Genomic DNA, 23544 nt, shown 5'->3' on the forward strand with positions numbered 1-23544 from the left:
AAAGCTGCACAAAACAAGATTTTTTTTGTTTACTTAGTTTTTTTCATTACAGAAACTTTTTTTATTAGTTTATTTATTTCATAAGAAAAGCTTGAATCATACTATTGTTAATTGTTTGATTTCAGATCTTGATCTAAGCAAAAAAGCCGGATCTAGTACATCAACGGTTGTAGTATATATTGATGTTTTTTTAAATTAAACAGTTTTTACGGGCAAACTCATTCGCAATGCTTTTTTCGTTTTTATTTAATTTAGTTTGGCCTCTAGTATATATATATTTTTTTAATAATTAGAAAATATTATTCCCAGCATAGTAAATATGAAAGTAGTGAGCACGCGGGGAAAGTCTCAACCAATCAGCTTTGAAAAATCTCTTTTCACATCATACTGTGATGACGGTGGAATGACCATGCCTGAAACTATTCCAAAAAGTTTTAACAGTTTTTATTTACATAAATGTATCTCTATAATAGATACTTAAAAATATAAAATATAAACTTGTTAGAATTTTTTTAACTACTTTTATGTTTAACATCCTACCTAAATTTGTATAATATTATAAAACGTATTTTCTGTAAGTCGAACGAAGTAAATTTATCAAATACCTAAATACAATACTCTAATTTTGAGTATTTATCAAATTATAAAAACAAACATCTTAATTAGTACTCTATAGTAGATGTTTTCACGGTTTGCATCTAGGCACATTAGTGTGCACAGAAATTATTTTACTCTACAGAAAGTTTATTTTGTAAATACATGTATATTTAATGACGTTTGTTTTGTCATTTTATGTTATAAAGAGGTAAATACAACAAAAAGTAACGGTTTTTTTATTGTCTTATCGATATATTAAGATAGTAGAAACATAAAAGCTAGTTTTTAATGAAAAAAGAACACTCAATTTTTTTCCTTCCAATATATTTCGTCAAATTCTCTTCAGGGAAACTATTGAAACAATACAATAAAACACAACAAGTATATATACAAAAATTTTACAAATTAATTAACTGATCAGTTAAGTAAACGTAAAAGTAATCAATAAAAATGTAATCAAACAAAACTTTAAAAATCAACACAAAATGGTCTTAACTAAATAAGGCTAAGGTGTAGTCAAATTCTTTCTTTTTACATAAATTTGGTTTGTTTAAATGTATTAAAGTGGCTTCAAGTCTAATTAATTCCAATGTATTTGAACATTGTCGCATTACACTGAAATTAGATAATGCAAACTTTTTTTCACAACTTGGATTATTCACAAGGTGTTCTGCTATCGCAGATTTTTTTATTGCATTTTTGACTGCAACACTCTTTTCGTCTTTTTTGTCTTTAATTATGCGGTGAATTCTAGGGTTCTATTCATGTCAAAACCAATACTTCAACGTTCGGGAAAAGACCTAATGACACCTCAAGAAAAAAGTCTTGTAGTTTACAAGTTTAAATGCTGCTGTGACAGCAGCTACATTGGTCAAACTTCTCGACACGTCACAACTAGAATAAAGAAACATGTTCCCAAGTGTATCAATTCGTATATTTCATTGTAATGCGACAATGTTCAAATACATTGGAAATAATTAGACTTAAAGCCACTTTAACACATTTAAACAAACCAAATTTATGTAAAAAGAAAGAATTTGACTACACCTTTGCCTTATCTAGTTAAGACCATTTTGTGTTGATTTTTAAAGTTTTTGTTGATTACATTTTTGTTGATTACATTTACGTTTACTTAACTGATCAGTTAATTAATTTGTAAAATTTTTGTATATATACTTGTTGTGTTTTATTGTATTGTTTCAATAGTTTCCCTGAAGAGAACTTGACGAAATATATTGGAAAGAAAAAATTTGAGTGTTCTTTTATTCATTAAAAATTATAAAATAAAGTCTGATATTTAAGTTACTAAAAACTAGTTGTTTTATTTATTTTTATTTTTCATAGTCAACTGTGAATATAGTTTTTTTTTTCCTGTTTTGTTTAAATATTATCATGATAGTATTAGCATTTTAAGTTGATGATAAACTTTTATTATAAATAGTTTCTTCTGAAGACCTTTTACTGTGGAAAGGTTTATCTTATACTGAAGTAGTCAAAAAGGTACTCAACTTGTTCATAGATGAAACTGAAATAGACCTAGAAAAGCAAAACGGTAGTTTTAATTAAAAGATACAGTAGACTACCGCTTAAGTACGCACTTTTTTTGGTACGCACCCCGCCTTAAGTACGCACTTATTCAGAAAGACAAAAACAATCATAAATTTTTTACATATTTTATATAAATTTTTTATATATTTATACCAAATTTAAATAAACAAATAACCTGAATAATGAATAATAACCTGAATAGTAGTGAAAGTCCTGTTATTAAATGTTAATAAACTAAATACTTATGTTGTGGTTGCAGAAAAGTGAAAAGAATAATGATATTTGAGCTGTAATGCTATAAAATAAATAAATCAAGATGACAAAGTTAAAAAAACCTACAAATACAACATAGTTAAGTCGTAATTTAATTTAAATGTACACACATTGATGTTTAGAAAATGTTTGGTAAACACAATGTAGTTTGGTACTTTGCCTCTAACAAAACAAAATATGGAAAATATGGCTTAATATTTTTTTTATATCATTGATTGACAATGACTTTCTATATTAAATGTATGTATTATGTAACTATGTAGAAACTTTTTTTAGAAAAAACAAATTATTTTAAAATCTATTAAAAAATTTTGCAGATTAGAATTATGTATTAAATTTTATTTAAAATAAAAAGACTTGTTTATTTGGCTTAATTATTTGGTAGCTAGTTGTAAGAAAGAAAACAAACAACTAAATTTCATATTATACTATGTTGCAAAAAGTACGCACTACCCGTGCTAAGTACGCACTTCTTGGTCGGGTTCAATTTGCGTACTTAAGCGGTAGTCTACTGTAATTACAATTTTACAATGTTAAAATTAAACATGTAAAAGTTAAAAAAAAAAATTTGAAAATTCAAAATCTAAAACTAGGCTTATTTAAAACTATTCAGAGTAGTGTAGCTTAAAGTTCATTATAGTCCTATAAAATAATTAAAAGCTTTAAATCTGGCTAATTATAAAATAAGTTACCAAAATATTATTTTTTACAAGTCTGTTTTTTAATACACCACCATCCAAAATTTGAGATTTAGTTTTGGAAAAAAAAAGAACGCCAATAAGTTAAACTTAAAAGTTAATTAAAATAATGTTCTGATAATAATAAAACTATACAAACAATATAGAATATTTTTAGCTGAGAAGTAGTAGAAGTTGTTTTTAAAGTTTAAGCGTGAAACTTTGTAAAAGAAGTTGAAGAGCTTAAGTTTCTTCACTCAAAAAATTAAGGATTAAACTTTGAAGAAAAACTGAGCGATATTTTCCTACTTTACATCAGAGTTTTCAAAACTCATTATCATAATCGCCCAATTGGCAGAAAATTAAAACAACAATTGTTCTTTTTGTTAGATATCAATCCTTTATTCTGTCATTTAGTTTCGATATCGCCAACATGGGAAGCGCTCAGTTCCAACCCGTAATCAATTCCCACCCGCACAACTTTCACCCGATCAAATCGGAGAACCGCTTTTCGACCAATGGTAAGGGTTAGGGGTAACAGTGATAGTAAAAGTTTAGAAAAATAGTAAAAAAAAGCATAAAAAGTTAAAAATTGATTTTTAAAAAAATGAGTTGGTATTGTGCGGGTGGGAACTGTAAGTATACCCGCCAACATATATTATCACAAATCTTAGTTTAGATAAATGAACTAAATTTACATATATACTCAATCGATATGTAGGGTGTTAAATGAATAAAACTTTTAATTTAAAATGTTGCAAAATAAAAATTTTATGTTTTTAGGATATACCTTTAATTTATTTTTAAGAATTTTTGGCACATGCTGATCAATCCTTAAATGAAGCCCTTTAGACAACTTTCCAAAGTCATTCTCACCACAGTGGCAATTAAACTTATGTTTGAATGTTAATTAAAATTATAAGTTATACTTTATAATAAGGGTTTATTAGTGTACTGACTCGTTAATAATAGTTACAGGGCGAAAAATCTGGCTTACTTTATCATATATTTTTTCAGTGAACCTCTCAGAAACATTACCAATTCTTCTTTTTGTTAAATTTTTATATCTAATTGCGTTTTATAGTAATATTTTTATACATATTACGAGGTGTGTTTGGTCTTATTGTAATTTTCTTATAGTACCGATAGTTCTTTTTAAGGTCATTTAATTTTTGAAAAGTTCAGTATCTACAAATAGATACATAATAGTACTGTTTTTTAAACTTTTAGGTAATTTGAAAATTAAAGCATCGAGTTATTCAAACAAACTTCTACAATTATATTATTTTCTAAACTTAAGTTCTGTTACAACATTTTCTAAGAGGTCAGCCGGCAGCCTTCAAAAAGTAGCGGGTGTAACAACTAGCGCTGTTCTTTTCTTCCTTTTTTCTCAAAGTTAAAAATGCTTTAGTTTAGTAAAGCGCGAGTAGTTTATGGCCAGTCTAGATTTAGCTTTGTAATAATATCATATCGTGAAAAAAAGGTTGTGCTCGCCTCGTACTTTTCGTACGAAGGCGACTGTTTGTTTTATGAACTTGTGAATTGAAGTAGTTATTTTTATAGTTTGCTATGTTTTGTTAATGTGTTATCGCAGTTTATATTCATTATAATATAGCTTATTTCTAGACTCGATTTCTTTATATATAATCAGTTAAGCATTCTAACAATCTAACTATTTAATTAGGCTAAGCATTAAATTATAGTCTAAGTTTAAGTTCGCAATTCATTAAGTCGACTTAGCTAAATAACCTAGCTAAGTCATTTCTAAAAATTTAAATAACATCACCGATACTATTATAACGCGCTAGGAGTCAGATAATAACCAGAGTCGCGTATAAGTAACACTATTATAAACGTCGGTCGATTGTTAAACGGGGTAATTTTCTTTAAAAAAAATGCAGGCCGCACTGCATATAATAAAGTCTTCCGTAGGCCGCAGCTGTTAAAAATAGTTGTAGTTATCAATTAAAAAAAAACATATTAAATCAAATTTCGATAAAAGAAGCAACAAAAAAGCACTAGAAACTAATAAGTATTAACTCAAGTGCATAATTGTAAATTCATACAGCATTTTGTTTTTTTAAAGAGGTATGTTAAACCTGGAAAGTACACAGTAGGCCGCAAATTTTTGGTTTTTGGGCTTTTTTTAGCCCGTGCACTGCAGTTTGCCCACCTCTGGTTTTCAATATACTTTAGGTTTGTATTATCTATCTGGATATTTAACTAACGAATCTTAACTAAAAGTTTTTTTAATTAAATATTAAGTTATACAATGTGTTGTTTTTATTGTTTTACTTACTTTATGCACCGAAAAAAAATGAAGTTCTTATAAAAAAAATATTTTTAAAGAAATCGTCGAAGAAGCTTTCAAAAATTTCGATATTGAAGATGTAGTTCAAGTTAAAAAGTTAGATGGAGGACTTAATATTTTGGAGCTATGGCACGGTGAGACTATGGCTTTCAAGGACCTAGCTATGAGTGTGACTGCACAACTGATCAGCTATTTTCTAGAGAAGAAAAACTCAAAAATGACTTGTGTTATAAGTATGTGCCTAGTCTAAAGATTTCTACTTTTTTTTTGCAAAAAGTCAGCAAATATAAAACTAAAAATTACTTAACTTTTTTTTTTTCTAAAATCTATTTTTTAACGTTTGTTCGTTTAACTTAGTCTTTTTAAGTTTAATAACAAACGTTTTTATATTTCTATACTTTTGTGTTTTAGCAAAACTAACTGTTAGAACTTGTTAAGATTCTTTTAACTTGTAGAAAACTCATTTTAATTAATCTTTAAGTACAACTTAAATTTAAACTTTGTAGTTTATATAATCAATGTCCTAGCGAGACAATACATTAAAACTTACCTGCGATGTAGGAATATATAAGTTAAAAGTTTAATTTAAACTTAAAACTTTTTTCCTAGACCCAGGTTGTATGACTAAACTTTTTGAGCACTTTTATTGTTCAATAAACATACATTCCATAAGGGGATCCAACTTTTATTTTTACAAAAATATTAGCTTTTACTTAAATGATTAGAGTATATACTGAAATATACTTTTTATAGATTTAAAAATTTTAATTAACTTCTAAAATATAATAAAAAAATTTTAAGCATCTAGTTCAACCGTAAGAAAAAAAAATCAAGGCCGACTTTGTCGGAATTTTGAAAAACTCACTGAAAATTTCCTCCCACTTCTATTTTAAAGAGTTTTTTTCCTTAATGTTACGAACAACTTGAAAAAAAATCAGATTTTTCAAAGTTTAAAATATATATGTATTGTAAAAAAAAGTTTTTTTCTTTGGCTTTAAATTTTTTTATAATTTAAGAAAAAAAAAGTTGTTTACTATATTTTGTTTGAAATTATTAGAAAATGAAAGTTTGAAACAGTTGATCAAAAACAGAAAAGGATATAAATTTTTAGTTAAATAGTATATTTTCGCCTTTTTACTTTGCGCATCCTATGAAAAAAACCTCTTGAACTCTCTATCTTTGAATACTTATATCTGAAGTTTTACTTTGAATTTAGAAAACAAGCTAAAACAACTGGTAGCTAAGTTTTTTTTTACAAAAATTAGAAAACTTAAAAAAAACTCCTTAATTAATAACTTTACGATTCAAATTTTTGTAAAGTCTGCATAAAAACAATTAGATGAATTATTTATAACAGTTTATTGAATGACAAAAAAAAGACGCTCAAAATACTTTGTCCTAGGACCTGGTGCACATTTTTTTGTTTTGATAACTTTTAAATTTAAAAATTGTTTGTTCAAACATATTTTAGCTCTAAATATCCTAATATTAAGATAGAGCATTATTAAAATAAAAGGTATGCTACAAACAACATTTTTAATTAGTAAACCTAGTAAATAAAGTATATCTCATAAATATCTTTTTCCAACCTTAAGTATTACTATTATTTATAATAATAATGTTAAACTTTAATTTTTTATGAAAAGTAAAATAAAGAAGATGTCGCTATCACAGGGTTCTACTTATACACTATTATTGGCCTTGTTTAAAACGCAACGTGCGCTCTAACTTGTATAGTAGATGCCCCCAAGATAACGCTTAAATTAAAGTTGACTTAAATAAACTAATATGACTTACTTACTATTTACTAAAGGTTTAATAAATCAGTTACTTATACTAATTTAAACTTAGTTCGAATCTGTGATAATGATTATATTTACAATGAATTTGCGAAACGAAAAGATGATAAAATACTGCACAACATTACACTAATAAATCAAATTATCAATTCTTTTAAAAGACGACAATACTCGAATCAAAGAAACTAAAAACTAAACGTTTAAACCAAACTCAAAAAGTGTTCTAAAATCGAAATAAACTCGACAAAAAGATTGAAACCATTAAAACTTAAGTGCAGCAAAGAGCTGCACTGACTTCAGTCCGCTGCAACGAAGCAGAAACTAAAAAGTCAAAATTACGCGCGATTGTTGAATTTATACTCGCTTGAGAGAAAAGAAGAAAGTAAAAAAGAGACAATTACCACTAGAGTGGCACAAAGACATAGACTAATTTGTTAATTTATTGCAAGAAATTTAAATGTAGTAAAGAGAAGTTAAAAAAAAAATTACGAGTTTTTACATGACTTGCTCAACAAACTTCTACTTTGCAGTAACTAGTGGTGATACAGGAAGCAGCGCTTTGTATTCAATGCAATCGGCAGCCAATGTTTCAACGGTTGTCATGTATCCTCACAACATGATAAGTGAAGTTCAGAAATTAATGATGACAACTGTGCAAGATCCAACAGCACATGTTTTTGCAGGTTACATTTATATTGTTATTTTAGTTTTTCTACTCAACTGCCTAGTTCAAATATCATTTGGCTTCATGTTTGTGAGCAATTCTAAATTCGAATTTAAAACAAATCCGGCATAAACAAGGCTTCTTTAAGTTAAGCAAACCTAAAACTTATACTTAATTCACTTCTTTTGATAAGATTATGCTCATAAAAATAAAAATTGAATAAACCCCTTTTTTTAAACTGCTAGATATATAAAAACGCCGACAAGTATTCACAAATTGTTTATCTTGTTTATTTAAATTGAATAACTTATATTTTTTTATTTAAAAATTTAAAATTTAATCTAATTATGTGTTAATAAAGGATCCTAGCAAAGCAAGTTTGCGGGAATATATAATAAAAACATAATTTCACATTACTTTTTCTTTAATGAACTGAAATATGTTTTTGTTTGTCAAGCGAGTTAACACCTTTCAACGGAGTTATTCAGATCCAATTGATACTCAAACTTCTTTTTTTATTTAGCTAGTTTTTATAAAAGTATCACAATGCTTATTGACTAGATTTTAATAACTTTTTTTTGATAGTTACTTTGAGACACTCGAAATAAAGCTTGGTTTTTAGTTATATAGGTAAATTTAATTTCTAATAGGTACTTTTGTTTGTTGGTGAATATATTTAAAACATTTTATAAATACTACAAAGCTTTGGAAATATTTTTCTTATAGAAAACAAAGTAGTTTTAAGCGTTAGAATACTACGAAGAGTAATGTTTTATTTAACAAATAAAAAATAAGTCAAAATATAATTGATAGAGTACAGTATTAAGTTTAAATACACTCGTGACTATCTAACAACACCCACACAACTTCGAACTTTAAATATCTATTAGTAGTTACAGCTGACAACATGTTTAAATCCAGTGATATTCTTAATCTTTATCTGAATTTATTTGTTTTCTATTTCTAATACAGTTGAAAATGGGAGCTGATCATTTTAAACCTGCGATCATTTTTAACCCAATCATTGCTACCCCAATTATTTTTAGCCCGATCATTTCTTACCCGATTACCTCTGACCAGTGGTAACGCGTGGTCTTTTTGTTAGCGGTGCTGCAGATTGACATTGTCAAATTTAAAAAATCCCCTTGTTTGAAACATTTAGATTAAAACTTTAAAGGTAATGTGAAGAAATAGCTAAATTTTTATAAAAAAAAGTTGAACATGTTTGTTTAATTAAATAATAAATAAAATAAAAAAAAAACACATACTTATACCTTTGTATATTACCACCCTTTCCTAACAACTATAGCTATTTTTATTTTTATATATGTCCATGTAAGTTTCTGTATTTGCAAAATTATAAATTTACTAACTTAATTTTATAACTTGTCTAACTAATAATTAAAAAAAAACATGCAAGTAACTTAAAAAAACGAGGTTGCCCATGCTCGAGTTTTTCTTGCTTGAATTGCTCCTGCTCGAGTTGTCCCTGATCGAGTATTCCCTGCTTGAATTGCTCCTGCTCGAGTTTTCCCTACTCGAGTATTTCCTGCTCGAGTTGCCACTGCTTGAATTACCAGTGCTTGAGTACTCCCTCCTCGAGTTTCTTCTGCTCGAGTTCACCTTGTCTTATTGTTCTCGCATTGTAGTAAATTTTAAACAACGATCATGATTAAATTTACATGAAGCTGAAAGTTCATGCAGCTCCAGAATTCAACTTTTAAACATTTTTTGTATTGAAAACTTGTAAACATTTAAGATGCAGCTGACACGGAATTGAGCTTGCAACTCTAATTTTAAGAAAATTTTGAACATCAAATATAAAAACTTTAAAAAAACTAATTTAGCAGGGAAATTAACGACGTTCATGTACACAATTGGCTGTACTTTTTGTACAACTTCATGATAACATAACTTTCTTACTTTTTAAGCTAACATAAATAAATATATATAACTTTAAAGCTCAATTCCTCAGTTTTAAAATAAAGTTACTTTGACGTAGTTTGGGGTTGTACAGTTGAAGCAGGGGCCATTTAAAGCAGCGTGTTTAAAGGCTTAAACTCTAAAAAAAAATAAAAGCATAATTTTTTGTTTTTTTAAGTGGAGCTACAGCTCCAGCGTTCCGCCCCTGCTTCTAACCCTGACCTGATCATATCTACTTCTGTCAGAAAAAAAGTCTGTGCAGGTCGTAGAAAAATTTGTGCAAGTTTTTAAGCTTAAAGTTAAAATTTACCGGCTATTGATATAGTAATAAGTTAGTCAACAGCTATATAAAGCTTGCGCTAGACTTACAGCATAGCTTATAGACTGTGGTATAAAGATCTTTGTATCTGAATATTACATTTGTAACAGTTTAATCTTTTAAATTTACTTGCATTAAAAATATATTCTAGTTACGTAAATGACAATAGTATATAACTTAAATATAGTTATAACAGCTTACTTTAAGAATTCAACACTGCAGAATTTAAAAAGAATTGAAATAATCTAGTATACTTTATTTAATCAAACAAAAAATTTAGTTTTAGCAGATCGATATGAAGAAAAAGTTCATAATAACGAAATTGATTTGAAATTAAAATAAGTTGAAATAAAATGATTTTATTTTTAATGTTGAGATTTTAACCTTGTGAGTGTTTGCCAAACGACGTGTCAAAGGGGTTTTTTCAATAAAGGGTTAGGATTAGTTTTTTATTTTTATTTTGGTTAGTTATAAGTTCTACTTTTTTTTACAGATAAATTTAGTTTTATTTTTTTATTAACAGGTGAATTTTTGTTGATAAATTTAAAGAAAGGGCAAGTGAAATAATATATGATTAACTAAAACTCACTCACTTGACTTTCAGAAAACGTTTATCGTTGCAAAGGGGAGAGTGTGTACTCTGATGTTTTATTACCTAAAAAAAAGATATGTAATTCAGGAGGAAATATTTGAGTTTTTAAATACTATTTTAAAGAGATACACATTGTAAATTTACAATTTTAAACTATACAAACCTTAAGTTTAGAAAAAGTAAACTATATTTTAATACAAGAATAACTTTTTAGACTAGTTAGTTTTTAAATTAATAAAGTTTAAAATAAATCTAAAAAGCAATGAATTTTTACTGATCGGGTTAGAAATGATCAGGTTAGATATGATCAAGTTAAATATTATCGGCTCAGAAACAATCGTCTTAGAAATAATCATGTTAGAAGTGATCAGGTTAGAAATGATTTGGTTAGATATGATCGGGTTAAAATTATTGCTGGTTAGAAATGATAGTAAACTGTTAAAAACTTGCTTAGTTTTAAAGCTTAATGAAGTGACCATAATTATCAGTTCCGTATAGTTAATCTAATACACTCTTTTTGAAATACAAGTAAAATTAAAAAAAACAGTTGAAGGAGAACTTGAAGAGATGGAAGTATTTTTTCAGCAGATGATTGAAGACTCTAAGTTTGTTGAAGAACATTCTATAGCCACACTTAATTCTTTGAATTGGTGCCGAATCATGGTACAAGTAAGATTTAATATAGTGTTTATGGAAAAAAAACTAGCTTCTTTTTAAGCTACTGTTTTAATTAAAAAATTTAAAACTACTTTATTCTAAAATTCTTTTCAATGTTTGCTGTAAATATTTAAAACTAAGTTAGTTTAATATTAGGTGGCACATCATATTTATGGTTATTTACAAACGACAACGAAAATCGGAAACATGGTTAATAATATCATACCTAACGGTGCATGTGGTAACTTGTCAGGTTATTAGTGTTTCTAAACTTGATAAGTATTTGTGATTTGTTTTTATAATTTATAATTTAGAACAGTTTAATATGCGTTATTGGAAAATATCAACAAAAGTTTTATTTGTAATAGCTAACTTTTTTTTGACAACTTTAGCAACATATTTCTTTGTCACAACTTTTAATTAATATTTTTATAAACAAAAAAGCTAATCTTATTTGTTTGTATCTATTTGAAACTAAAGCTAATAAAGCATTAAGATATATTCAAATATTTAACACGAGTAATGATTTTATCAACTATTTTGATAGTTATTATCGACTTATAATTTATACAGTTAAGTATTTTCTTATTACTTTTTTAATAAAAACTAAGCTTACTAGTCCAATGTTAATGTTCTCTGTCTAAACAAATATTTGATGGGTACACAACAACTAAATTTCAAACATTTTAATTTCTGATACTTTAAGTTAATGTATTTTTTTCAGTTATCTTACTTATAGTTTCTACTAATTAGACTTTTTGGTATATTTTTAATACTTTTAGTTATCTTGTGTTTTTGGCCAATATCTATTTCGGCCATCATCATTTGCTTTTGTTTTTGGAAAACGAGTCAAAAAGCCACTTTTGCACGTAGTATCATTTTTGCAAAGGTGTTACTTTTATAGGAGTTAATACTTTTGAACGAGTGTAATTTTTATACGAAGGACTTTTGTAAAACTAAGATAAAAAAGTCTAGGGAAATTTTACTATTATTTTTTTAAATTAAATTAAATTAATAAATAGAATTTAATATTTTTTTTTTTAATCTCCTCCTACATTTTTCAAGCAATCTTCTTCAAACTTTTACAGTGTAATCTTTATACATTAAAAAAAAGTTACTTTGGACTTTAAAAAATTTTAAATAAAAATTTCTTTTTTTTGTCATAAAATTTTTATTTTTTTGAATTTTTTTAATTCATAAGTAACGTTTTGTTTTATATATAGTAGAAGGAACATTTCCTAAATATTTAAAGAAGATTGCTTAAAAAATAAAGAAGAAGATAGATTTTTAGTGAATTTTAAAACTTCCGAGAAAATTGACCCGAAAAATTTGCAGTTCATACGTTTGTATCAGAAACTTTTTACAAAATACAAAATATCTCAAAAGTTGAATTATATTTTTGAATCCTTTAAAAACTGGCTTGTAGTTTGTACTTAAAGCTTTCATATAAAGGCTAAAGTTAATTTATGTAAAAAAAAAACTGTTGGACACACCTCCCCCCCCCCTTATGGCCTTAATACTTTTTAACGGGTGTCACTTTTTCACTTTTATACGGTTGAATTTTGTGAAACTAAGGTAAAAAAGTCTAGGAAAACTTTAAAAAATATTTAAAAAAAATTATAACTAACCTAAATTTCTAGTGCAATAAATACAAACTTTATGAAAATAAAACAATTAATAATATAAATATATAATCAGACTAAAATTGCAACGCAATTAAATTTGACGTGATTAAAAATTAAAAAAGTGTTAATTAAATGAAAGTTTGAAATATAAACACAATAACACTAGAAAAAAATTTAACGACATTTAGCTCAAGCTAAGTTTACTTAAAACTAACTAAAATATATTTATAAGTAAAATAAAAACAAAACTTAATTTATGTTTAAAAAATTACACATGTTTCGAGGAAAACGTTTTGGGCTGCTTCAAAAACCTGCAAATGAATTGCATGTATTAAAGCAAACTTTATTTTCTATTTCAATTTTTCATGTTATTTTCAATTAAAAGAAAATATTTTATTAATTTTTCGTATGTTTAGGTAAGGTTAGTTAGGGATAAGAGTAAAGATTTATAGAAAAAATATGAAACAAAAAATAAATTATATGTGAAAATTTTTTGTAGGGTTTTAAAGCTACTTATAATATGTTATTAAATTACTAGAAAAACATAGAAGATGATATTATTTTTTGATTTCTATTTATTTACAGTTTTAGTTTTTTTTCCTCTAACAAGAAACCTTTTGTACTTTCCAACTTTAACGGGCTATATCTTAATTTAATTATGAATTTAAAATTTGTAAAAAGCAACTTGTAGCTTAGTTACAACTCTACAAAATAAGATCAAGTTATGGAAAAAGTGATTTACTCCCATATGACCCTAATTAAAATATAGCTGTCTTAGCAGTTTTTAATTTTTCTTATTTTAAAACAGTTTTATGATTTGTTTTACAATCATATATACTATCATTTAATCTTCTGGTAAGTTTTTTCTTTTTAGTTTTAAATAATAACAAAAAAATAGATTCTATGAAAAAACTATAAGTTTTAAAATTTTGTAATATGAATTATTATCTAACCCTAAGTTATTGTGTAAACATATATTAGTTATATAGGCTTAAAGTAATAGCAAGGAGTTTTTTAGAAAATAATAACTAATAATTGCAGTGTTAATTGTAGTAAAATATAACAGTTATAGTTTTTTATTTATTCTTGATACGTCTATCTTTTAGCTTGCGTTCTAGCAGTGAAAATGGGAGTTCCATTAAGACCTGTTTGTGTAACTAATTCAAATGATACTTTGCACAAAATAGTGTCAAGAAACGATTGGAGTAAACAAAGACAAATCGCAACATTGGCTCCTGCCATGAACATGACAGTACGTTTTAAGTTTTTTAAAGAATAAAATGTAAATTATTGTTGATAATTACTAAACCTCTTTGCTGGTATCTATTATATATTAGCTTTTGTGTTCACTTTATTACTATAAAATAACTAAGTACAAAAACTCTTTGTATGTAAAAACTTAAACCAAGTTTTTACTTTTTGAAAGTTACAATTTAGTATTGAAAATGTTACTTTAGTTTAGTTTAATGGGAACGGGTCTAAATTGCACGAAGACTAAATTGCACGAGAACAAAATTGCACGAAGCCAATATTGCACCAGAGGAAAAAATAGCACGAAGACAATTTTGCACCAATGGTCAACTTTGCACGTGTTAAATTTTTGCACGAGAGTAAAAAAAAAATAGAGAAAAAATAAAACAGAAAAATAAAGTTTTAGTAAAAAAAAATAAAATAAAAGTAGTAAAAAAAAACAATAAAAATTAAATAAAAGAAAAGAAAGCTACCGACCGGGGTTAGGGGTAACAGTAATAGTGTAAAAAATTTAAATAGAAAATAAAAAAATAAAATAATAAATTAACCTGTGCAAAATTTTCTCCGTGCAAAATTGTCTGCTCTTGCAATAGTATCTTCGTGCAATTTTGTCCCCTTGTGCAATTTTTTACGCTGGTGCAAATTTCATAGCTACCCTAATTTAATAGTACATTAGTATCCAGTTAAATTCAAATATTCTTAAATCTTCTTATGAATTTTTTTTTGAATTGTAATTTGTATTTACATAGAGTTTAATTTTTTTTGTTTAGTTGTTGCAACGTAAAGTAACTGGTAATTTATAAGTAAGTTTCATGATTGTGATCAATTAATATACGTGTATAATGTATGTGATCAATTAGTATATGTATATAATATGGTTTTTTTCTCTATTCTAATAAATCTCATACTATTTTTATTTTACGAATAAGGTTTATCAAACACTCATTAACTAATTATCAAAATAAGTTTATCAATTTTGTTTAAGAATTTAACATACATTTATATGTGTGTTAATTTAGTACGACAGTCTAATAGAAATTAACAGATAAAGTCATTAGAACAAAACTAAACATTGAAAAAAGCTCTTTTTTTTTGGGAACGGGTCAAAATTGCAAGAAGACTAAATTGCACAAAGGGATAAAATTAAACGAAGACAAATTTGCACCAAAGGTCAATTTTGTACGAGAGTAAAAAAAATATATATTAGAAAGAAAAAGAAAAAATAATAATGGATAGATTGATAAAAAAAAACAAAAATAAAAAAATGTTTTTGACCGAGGGCAAGGTTAAGGGTAATAGTGATAGTAAAAATAAAAATGACAAATAAAAATTGCTATAAAAAAAAAATTGAATAAAAATATAAAATACATTAATTAAAAAAAAAAAGCTACTGACCGAGGATTAGGTTTGGGGTAACAATAATAGTAAAATATATATATATATAATTATAAAATATTAATTGATAAAAAAAACAGCTAAAAAAAAAGTTATCAATTGAGGGTAAGGATTAGGGATAACAGTGATAGTATTAAAAACGCTAAAATTAAAAAAAAAATTAAATCTAATAAAAAAAAATTTAAAAAAACATTTGAAAATTCAACCCGTGCAAAAATGTCTCCGTGCAAAAGTATCTTCATGCAATTTTGTGCCTTCGTGCAATTTTATCCCCTCGTGCAAGTTGACAGCTACCCCCTTTCTTTTTTATTGCGATCACATCACTCCGATCAATGATTTCTGTAACAAGTTCTGCGCTTGTTTCAAGGCACATGAAAGCTGGGGCTTCAGTTCTAAAGACTTCTGTCAATGTTGTTTTATTTTACGATTTTGTTTGAAACTTCTAAATGTTGTAAATATTACATCGCCGATTTATTCATTTTTATTTTTTCACAAACGAGCGTGCCAGCTGCCTTACCAGTAGATAATTTATTTTACGTTTTACGACAATTAGACATCCTAACGTCACTTATCATGTCAGAAAATAGTAGCTTTGTGGTAATACATCATGTGTGTTTGTATATTAACGACTACAGCTTTCATGAGTTACAAATAACTAACGAATTTCAACAAGATCGAAAACCGGATATCAAGATACCGAGGGCTATAGTCTGATGGTCGAATTGATTTCTTTAAAACTTATTGTTAATAAATACATAGTGTTGTTTTTTCTTTTAATTTTCTCAGATTTTCTTAAAACTAACAAGTACATCGATTTAACTCTAAAACTATTATCATATTTACTTTAATTTAGTCATTTAGTTATAATTTTATGTTCTAGTTAATATAAGTTAATTATGATTTTTTTATGTATTGTTTATTGAACGATAGAAAAGTGCCCAAAAAGTTTGGTCTAAGGACCTGGTGTACGAAAAAACCTTTTGGTTATTGAGTCGTGCACCACTTATTATACTATTAAGTTCATATCTTTATTAGTTTCATAAAGGTTTTTTTACTTTTTTGTCCGGTTTAATAAACATTACCTGTTAATATAGAAGCTAAATAAAGTTAGTATTACAAGTGCATGTAATTACTTATAAATGTAATCTATGATCACTCCAATACAATATTTAACTATTACTTTTTGTAATACAAAACAAATTATGGGACTTTTCAATAAAAAATGTTCGGTAGTTGCTTTATAACGAAATCTTCAGATTTTTTTAATTTAAGTTTGGTTTCCGTTTATTAAAAGTAATTGAAACAGATATTTGTTTTACTTCTAGTACTTTAATAATTCTACTTTCCAGTTCGTCTAACACAGCTATATTTTGACAGTAGCATTGAATAATTGTCGATTAATGGTTTCATAAAAATTATATTTCAATAAAATAAACGTATTTTGAAAAAAAAAGTCTACAGAAAAATTTGAATAGCTAAAAACTTAATGTGATGGAAAACATAAAAATCTTTAAATCTTTAAAGTTGTGATTCAAGTATTTTCGTAAACATAAATACACTTCACTAAGACTAAATTTTAAAATCATTTCTCTTAGTTGTTATTTATCAGTTAATTTTTGTTAATTTTTATACAAAAAGTCATAATAAATTTATAGTCTAAAACTTACTTAAAACAGTTTCTGGTAAATTTTGAACGTATCTTATGGATGATGTCAGATGACAATTTGTTAGGAGAAATTATGCCCAAATATTATGCCAGGGACGATAGTGTAAAATTACATCAAGATTTACACAAAAAAGTAAGTTTTGTAAAGCTTTCTTTTTTCTAATCAATTTTACTGCATTACATTTATGATTTATTCTAATGTTTGCTAAAAGATGATATAATAACAAAACGTTTTAAAATAATTGATGAAAAATATAAGTTCAATCTTAAACAACTTAAAGTAAAATAAGTAACTACCTTCAAAAGTATGATTTAGTCCTTTTTTGTTGTAAATTTTAAAAACAGTTTTGATTATTTTCAAAATAATTTAAGTATGTGTTTACAGTATGTAAAAATAGCGTTTTGTTTAAAATTACATTACCTTGTAATATTAAACTTGTTTTTACCTGTATTTACTTTTAGCATTTTAGTTGAATATTTTAGTGAAAACTTTTATAAAAGCTTTTTCATAAGTTCCAGTAGTTTAAAGCTAAAAAATTATTGATGCTTCAGAATTTTTTATATTTTTTCATCTAATAGTGTAGTAATATGAAAAAAAAAAAAACTAAACTTATCTTTTTGAATCATATTACATTTTTACTTTTCTAACTTACTGATGTTATTTTGAAACTTACATTTTTTTTTATGTATATATCATAAATTTAAAAAAAATCAACAAAGATTGTGTTGTCTTCTACATTTTTATTTTATTAATATTGGAGTTTATTGTGCGAAGATGGACCTGGGCATTAAAACCTGAGCCGCTTAAAAAATACACACGAAAAAAGAAACAAACAAATTACATCAATGAAAATTGAAAACTAAACATGACACAGTAAAAAATTATAAACAAATAGTCCTGTATGATCAATTATAACTTAGTATGCACAAAATACAAAATGAAATAAATTCTCATATACAAACTTATGCATTGACTATAAAAGATTACACATTTACAAAAATTATGTATAACAACTTATAATCTGTAGGGGAAAGGCGTAGGGAAGAAAAATTACTTTTAGTGATACCAATACTTTAAAGTAAGTAAATAAAAATTATTTTAAACCATCATTATAACGAATTCTTAATCGATAATCATTGTATTTTACTCGTGTTTATATTATTTAAATCTTTTTTTTTAGTTTTAATCGAAAATGTTCCACACTCCCACACGAAACCACATTCTTCGGTAACTTATTACAAATATTTATTGTTCTGCAGAAAAAAGAATTTTGATTTTGACTGTTATTAAAATTATGTTTACATTTTATTTTTTTATCATTTCCTCTAAAATTATAATTGGTCTGACAATAATAAAAAAATGATTGAAAAATTCTTTATATTTACCTTAAACAATTAAAAAAAAAGTTATCAAATCAAACTGCTACTTCTATACTCTAGAGACTCCAATCTCAGCTTTACTAATCTAACTTTGTATGAGGTATTTGAAATGTTGCATCTATTACAAACAAAACGGGTAAAATTTCTCTGCAAAGACTCAATCCTAATAATGTCTTTTTTTAAATAGGGGGATCATATAGGGGTATTGTATTCGAGTTTAGGACGAACGTAGATTTTAAATAGTTTAGTAAGAATACTAGCAGAACTAGTCTTAAAACTTTTAAGTACTTGATAAGATAAATTTTGAGCAATTTTATATAAATAATTTACATGTTCGTTCCATTTGAGACTTTCAGATATATATATATTCCTAAGTCTTTAAAAAAATTTACTGCTGGTATTTTAGTTTTATAAATTAAAAGGTTAATAGGGTTTATTTTTATTGGTGGTTAGAGCTTGGCATTATTTTTTGGATTTAAAACAAGTTTTCTTGTTTTTAGCCATTCGAAAATATTATCTAATGTTAATTGTAAAGAAGTTTCTGACTTTCTAAATACTTTTGCGTCATCTGCAAATAGACTTATTTCGCTTTGAATGTGAATATTTAAAGTAATATCGTTGATGTAAATTAAAAAAAGAAGAGGACCAATGACTCCACTTTGTGGTACTCCACTGTGAATTTTTGAGGATCTGATGATGTGTTGTTAATGAGTACACTTTGTATCCTACTATTTCAAAATTCGTTTAATCAATTCACTTAGTTATCATCAAAACCATATTGAGTCATAATTTTTAATAATCTAATGTGTGACACAGAGTCAAAAGGTTTTTTGATGTCAGTATAGACCACTGTGACTGATTCATTGTTCAAGTAAGTTATTAACCAAGTATGTAAACATGTCAATAGTTAAATTCCTGATGATCGGTGGGGAACAAAGCCAAATTGTTTTGGTTTTAATAAATTAAATTCGAAGAGGTGATTAAATATATTTTGAGAAATAATGTGTTCAAAAATCGGGAAAACGTACTGGTTAAGGATATTGGCCAATAATTTAATGGGTCGTGTTTGAAAACTTTTTTATATACTGGAATTACATAAGATGTTTTCTATTGTTTAGGTATTTCTGATAATGCTAGGGAGCAATTGAAAATTAATAATAGGGGAAAAACTAATGATGGAATAGCATGCTTAATAAAATAAGGTGAAATTTTTTCTGGCGTTCTGATGATTTTATGTTTAAGGTGCTTAGTCGACGTGTTAATGTCATTATAATTTATATAAAAATTCATTTTGCTGCATTTTTTTTAGGTTGTTTAAAACTTTGATGATTTTGATCTTGTTTAAATGCATTTTGAAAAGTTTTATTGAAAAGTGTGGCTCTTTCAAAATCTGAAGTTACTGTTTTGTTTTTATGCTGATCAAATAGGGGAGGCAATGAAATATTTAATTCAATTTTAGATTTAACGTAGCTATAAAACTTTTTATAATTTGGGTTAGTGCAGAGGTATTTTTCCAATTCTCAATTGTATTTTTTAACAGCTAATTCATATTCTTTTGACTTAATTTTATAATCTTTTGAGAATGATTTCTTTTTCTCACTTTTTTGTAAAGAATAAGTTTTTCTTTTAATAATTTTAACGTTAGATCGATATTTTTTACATTTGTTATTTTTAGGATAAGGTGGAATAAAGAGTTTAATTAGAGTTTGAATTAAGTCGCTAAATTGGTCATAAAAGTTTCGGAGATTTTTTGATTTATTAAATAATGAATTCCAATCAATGTTTAACAAGTATTTGTTAATATTTTTAAAATTAGCCTTTTTAAAGTTTTATGAAACTACTTTAGAATTAAGTATTTTTTGACATTCAGTTTTAATGTTAACTGAGATCAAGTTGTGGTCACACGTGGTTGTTAATGAGAAATTTGTTAATAGAGACGTTATTTTATCTAAGCCAAAATGGTTGCAAATTAATAAATCGAGTATGTTATATTGAGTAAAATAAAAATGTGTGTTAAAACTATCGTTTAACTATCTTTTATAACTAAATAAGCTAAACTTAGAGATTATATCGTTTCTGATTTGAAAATAAGTCAACTTGTATTATACAAAGTTAAAAATTGCTAATCAGGTTTCTTCGTTAATCCAAACTGCAGTTGCAACTGACGAAATGATCAAAAGTTCTATTGAAAAATGTTGGAATGAAAATAAGTATTTGATAGATCCACATACAGCTTGTGCGCTAGCTTACTTCTACAACTTTACCGAAGGGTACTAGTTTTTTGTTTAAGTTTTTCTTTTAAAGATTTTCTGTTATTTAATAAAAAAAATTTAAACGTATGTTTTTTAGTATTATAGTTTTTCTTATATTTAAAAATTTTCTTTAATTTTTATGTAGCTCTAAAAATTTAATAGTTTTACCCGCTTTTAGTTATTAAAATTAACACTTTTAGACGTATTTATAAATTCCTTAACCAAGTTTTAATGTTATTCAGTACATTTAAAAAACTATAAAACATAAATTTTAATTTAACTTTTAAGTCATAATAAGTTTGTTTCGATTTAGTTAATCATAGTCATGACTACTTTTATCCCACTTTCAAATAACAACGTTTTATGTTAAAATATTAGATAAGAGATCATTACTAGTTTTTTTATTATGTAAAACGGACTTATTTAACATAAATGTTTATAAAAAGTAGTTTTTTTAATTAAGTATTTTCAAATCATGGTTTACTTGTTGCAATTCAATAAAGAACTTACTTTACTTAAACTTTATTAAGTAAGCGTCTTTTTGTTAATCGCAAACTACACTTCTTTAAAGAGCAGATAAATTTAAAGACGATTAAACGCCATGAGTTAAATTATTACAGTTGCAGAGAAAATAGCTACTCATGTTGTTTTATACCCAAAGAAAACCTAAAACAAAAACTATTTATACTATTATTAAGTTTAAATTGCTATTTGCTTTTGATAAATATCAGGCACAGTAATAAACTTTTTTTAGTTCAAGCATTTTAGAAGGTGGAGGTGAAACTATGTGTGTGTCTACTGCTGCTGCAGAAAAGTTTCCAGAAATCATTCCTTTAGCTCGAGTGCCTATGGCTGAATCAAACAAAATAAAAAAGTTACAAAAGCTACCTCAACGGTTAGTAAAAAATCAGCATAATTTTATATAAATATCAAATAAACTCAGTATCATTAGTTTATAAACTAAATTTACAAAACAAAAATTAACACAAACAGCTGTGAAGTACTGACTAAGCAACAAGACTGGAAGCAAGTCGTTATGAACAAAATTCGTTCAATAACTTCAAATAGAAGCTAAACTACTTTTGTATTCTGAAACGATTATTTTTTAGTTCGGTGACATAAATTAATGTTTATATGATCGATATGTTTTAGCAATTGAAAAAAGTTGTTAGTATCTTATAAAAACAACTTTTTTAGTTTTGTAAACATAATTTTAAAAAAATTATAACTTATTATAAATGCTTTGTTTTTAATGTTAATTAACAATTAATTTTATAAAACTTTAAATAAAACGGTTGTAAAATGTATTGAATATAATCTAAGCTCTGTAAAAGTTAATCTTGAGTATTTTAACTCTTTATTTAACGCTTTAAAAAAAAAAATTAAGTTTTTGAATACAAAAAATCTAATTTTTGTTATAAGTTACTTATTAAAAGTTTATCTATAGTAAACAGACATGATTTAAAAAAGTGTTTATAAGTTTTACTATGCTTAGTAAATCTTTCTCGCTTTAAATCTTGATAAATTCTGTATTTTTAAAACTTGTTTGAAAAAATTAGTTTTTAATTTAATTTAATCAATTTTATCTATAATATCAAGTTTTTTTATTATTATTTAAACAATCACTAGATTGTTTAAACGCTTCTAAACTAAATTTTGTGGTATACAGTAAATCTTTGTTTTAGACTACTGTTTATTATCGACTAATTTTATATAATAATTGCTTAAAATCGTAGTTCGGCAAACTATGGTTCCACAAGTAAGGTTTATTAAAACTTATTACTAAGTTTCGGTGCAATGTATTATGTGTAAAAAAAATGTTAAAAATAATAAATAATAAAAAGCGAAAATGGATGATATATTGCAAACTCAATCAAACTTTGTAGAATATTATGAAAATATTTAGAAAGAAACATAAGATTTATTTTAAAGTATAACAATTAGTATAACAAAGTGTAGTAACTAGTTTTAAACTAGCACTTTGGATAAAAATGTTTAAGTTTTACTTAATTTTCTGAACATTTTTTTTAGATAAATCAAAAAATTAAACAGTGGCTAAATAGGTTATCTTAATTTTAAAGGTTAGTTTACTCATGAAAAAAAAAGTTAAAAAGTGTTAAATCACTGAGCATTAATTTCATATTAAACGTAAGAGAAACTCTTAGAGGTTAAAATTTTAGATAAAATTTTCTGGGTTTCCCTAATGTAAAACAAATTTAAAAGGCACAGAAAAGGAAGTTTGCAAATTGTGTCAAAGTTTAGTAAAAAAAAAAAATTTTCTGTTCAGTAATTATTCGTTTTATCTGTTTTTGTAACTTAAAGTCATATCATAACACTTAATGAGAACAAATTTAGATGGTTTTTAAAGGAACTTCTTAGGTGTAAATTTTGTTAGCTTATTTCATATTGTTTATTGAACGACAACAAATACGCTTAAAAAGATTGGTCTAAGAAACTGGTATATGAAAAAACCTTTTGGTTATCGAGTCGTACACCAGAACAGTTTTATGTCATGTCCAGAGCAGGTCTTCATTCACTGTTTGCAATATTGTTTGCTTTCAGTGTGCAGTTTCTAAATACAGTTCGCAAATTCAGTGCAACACTTGTATTTTAAA

At 25.8% G+C, this 23544-nt stretch overlaps 1 protein-coding gene across 1 annotated transcript; it reads left to right on the forward strand.

Moving 5' to 3' along the window:
• The first annotated feature begins 319 nt into the window (after positions 1–319).
• LOC145838888 (threonine synthase-like 2) lies at positions 320–20954 on the forward strand. The gene is made up of 9 exons (XM_082946509.1): positions 320–431; positions 2039–2149; positions 5445–5639; positions 7736–7888; positions 11251–11372; positions 11517–11613; positions 14092–14237; positions 17308–17430; positions 20808–20954. The coding sequence occupies exons 1-9, from the start codon at positions 320–322 to the stop codon at positions 20952–20954; spliced, it is 1206 nt and encodes a 401-aa protein (XP_082802635.1).
• The last annotated feature ends 2590 nt before the right edge of the window (positions 20955–23544 follow it).

Source organism: Thalia democratica, chromosome 6 (genome assembly GCF_965202585.1).
Source record: "Thalia democratica chromosome 6, ktThaDemo2.hap1.1, whole genome shotgun sequence".
Lineage (NCBI taxonomy): Eukaryota > Metazoa > Chordata > Thaliacea > Salpida > Salpidae > Thalia > Thalia democratica.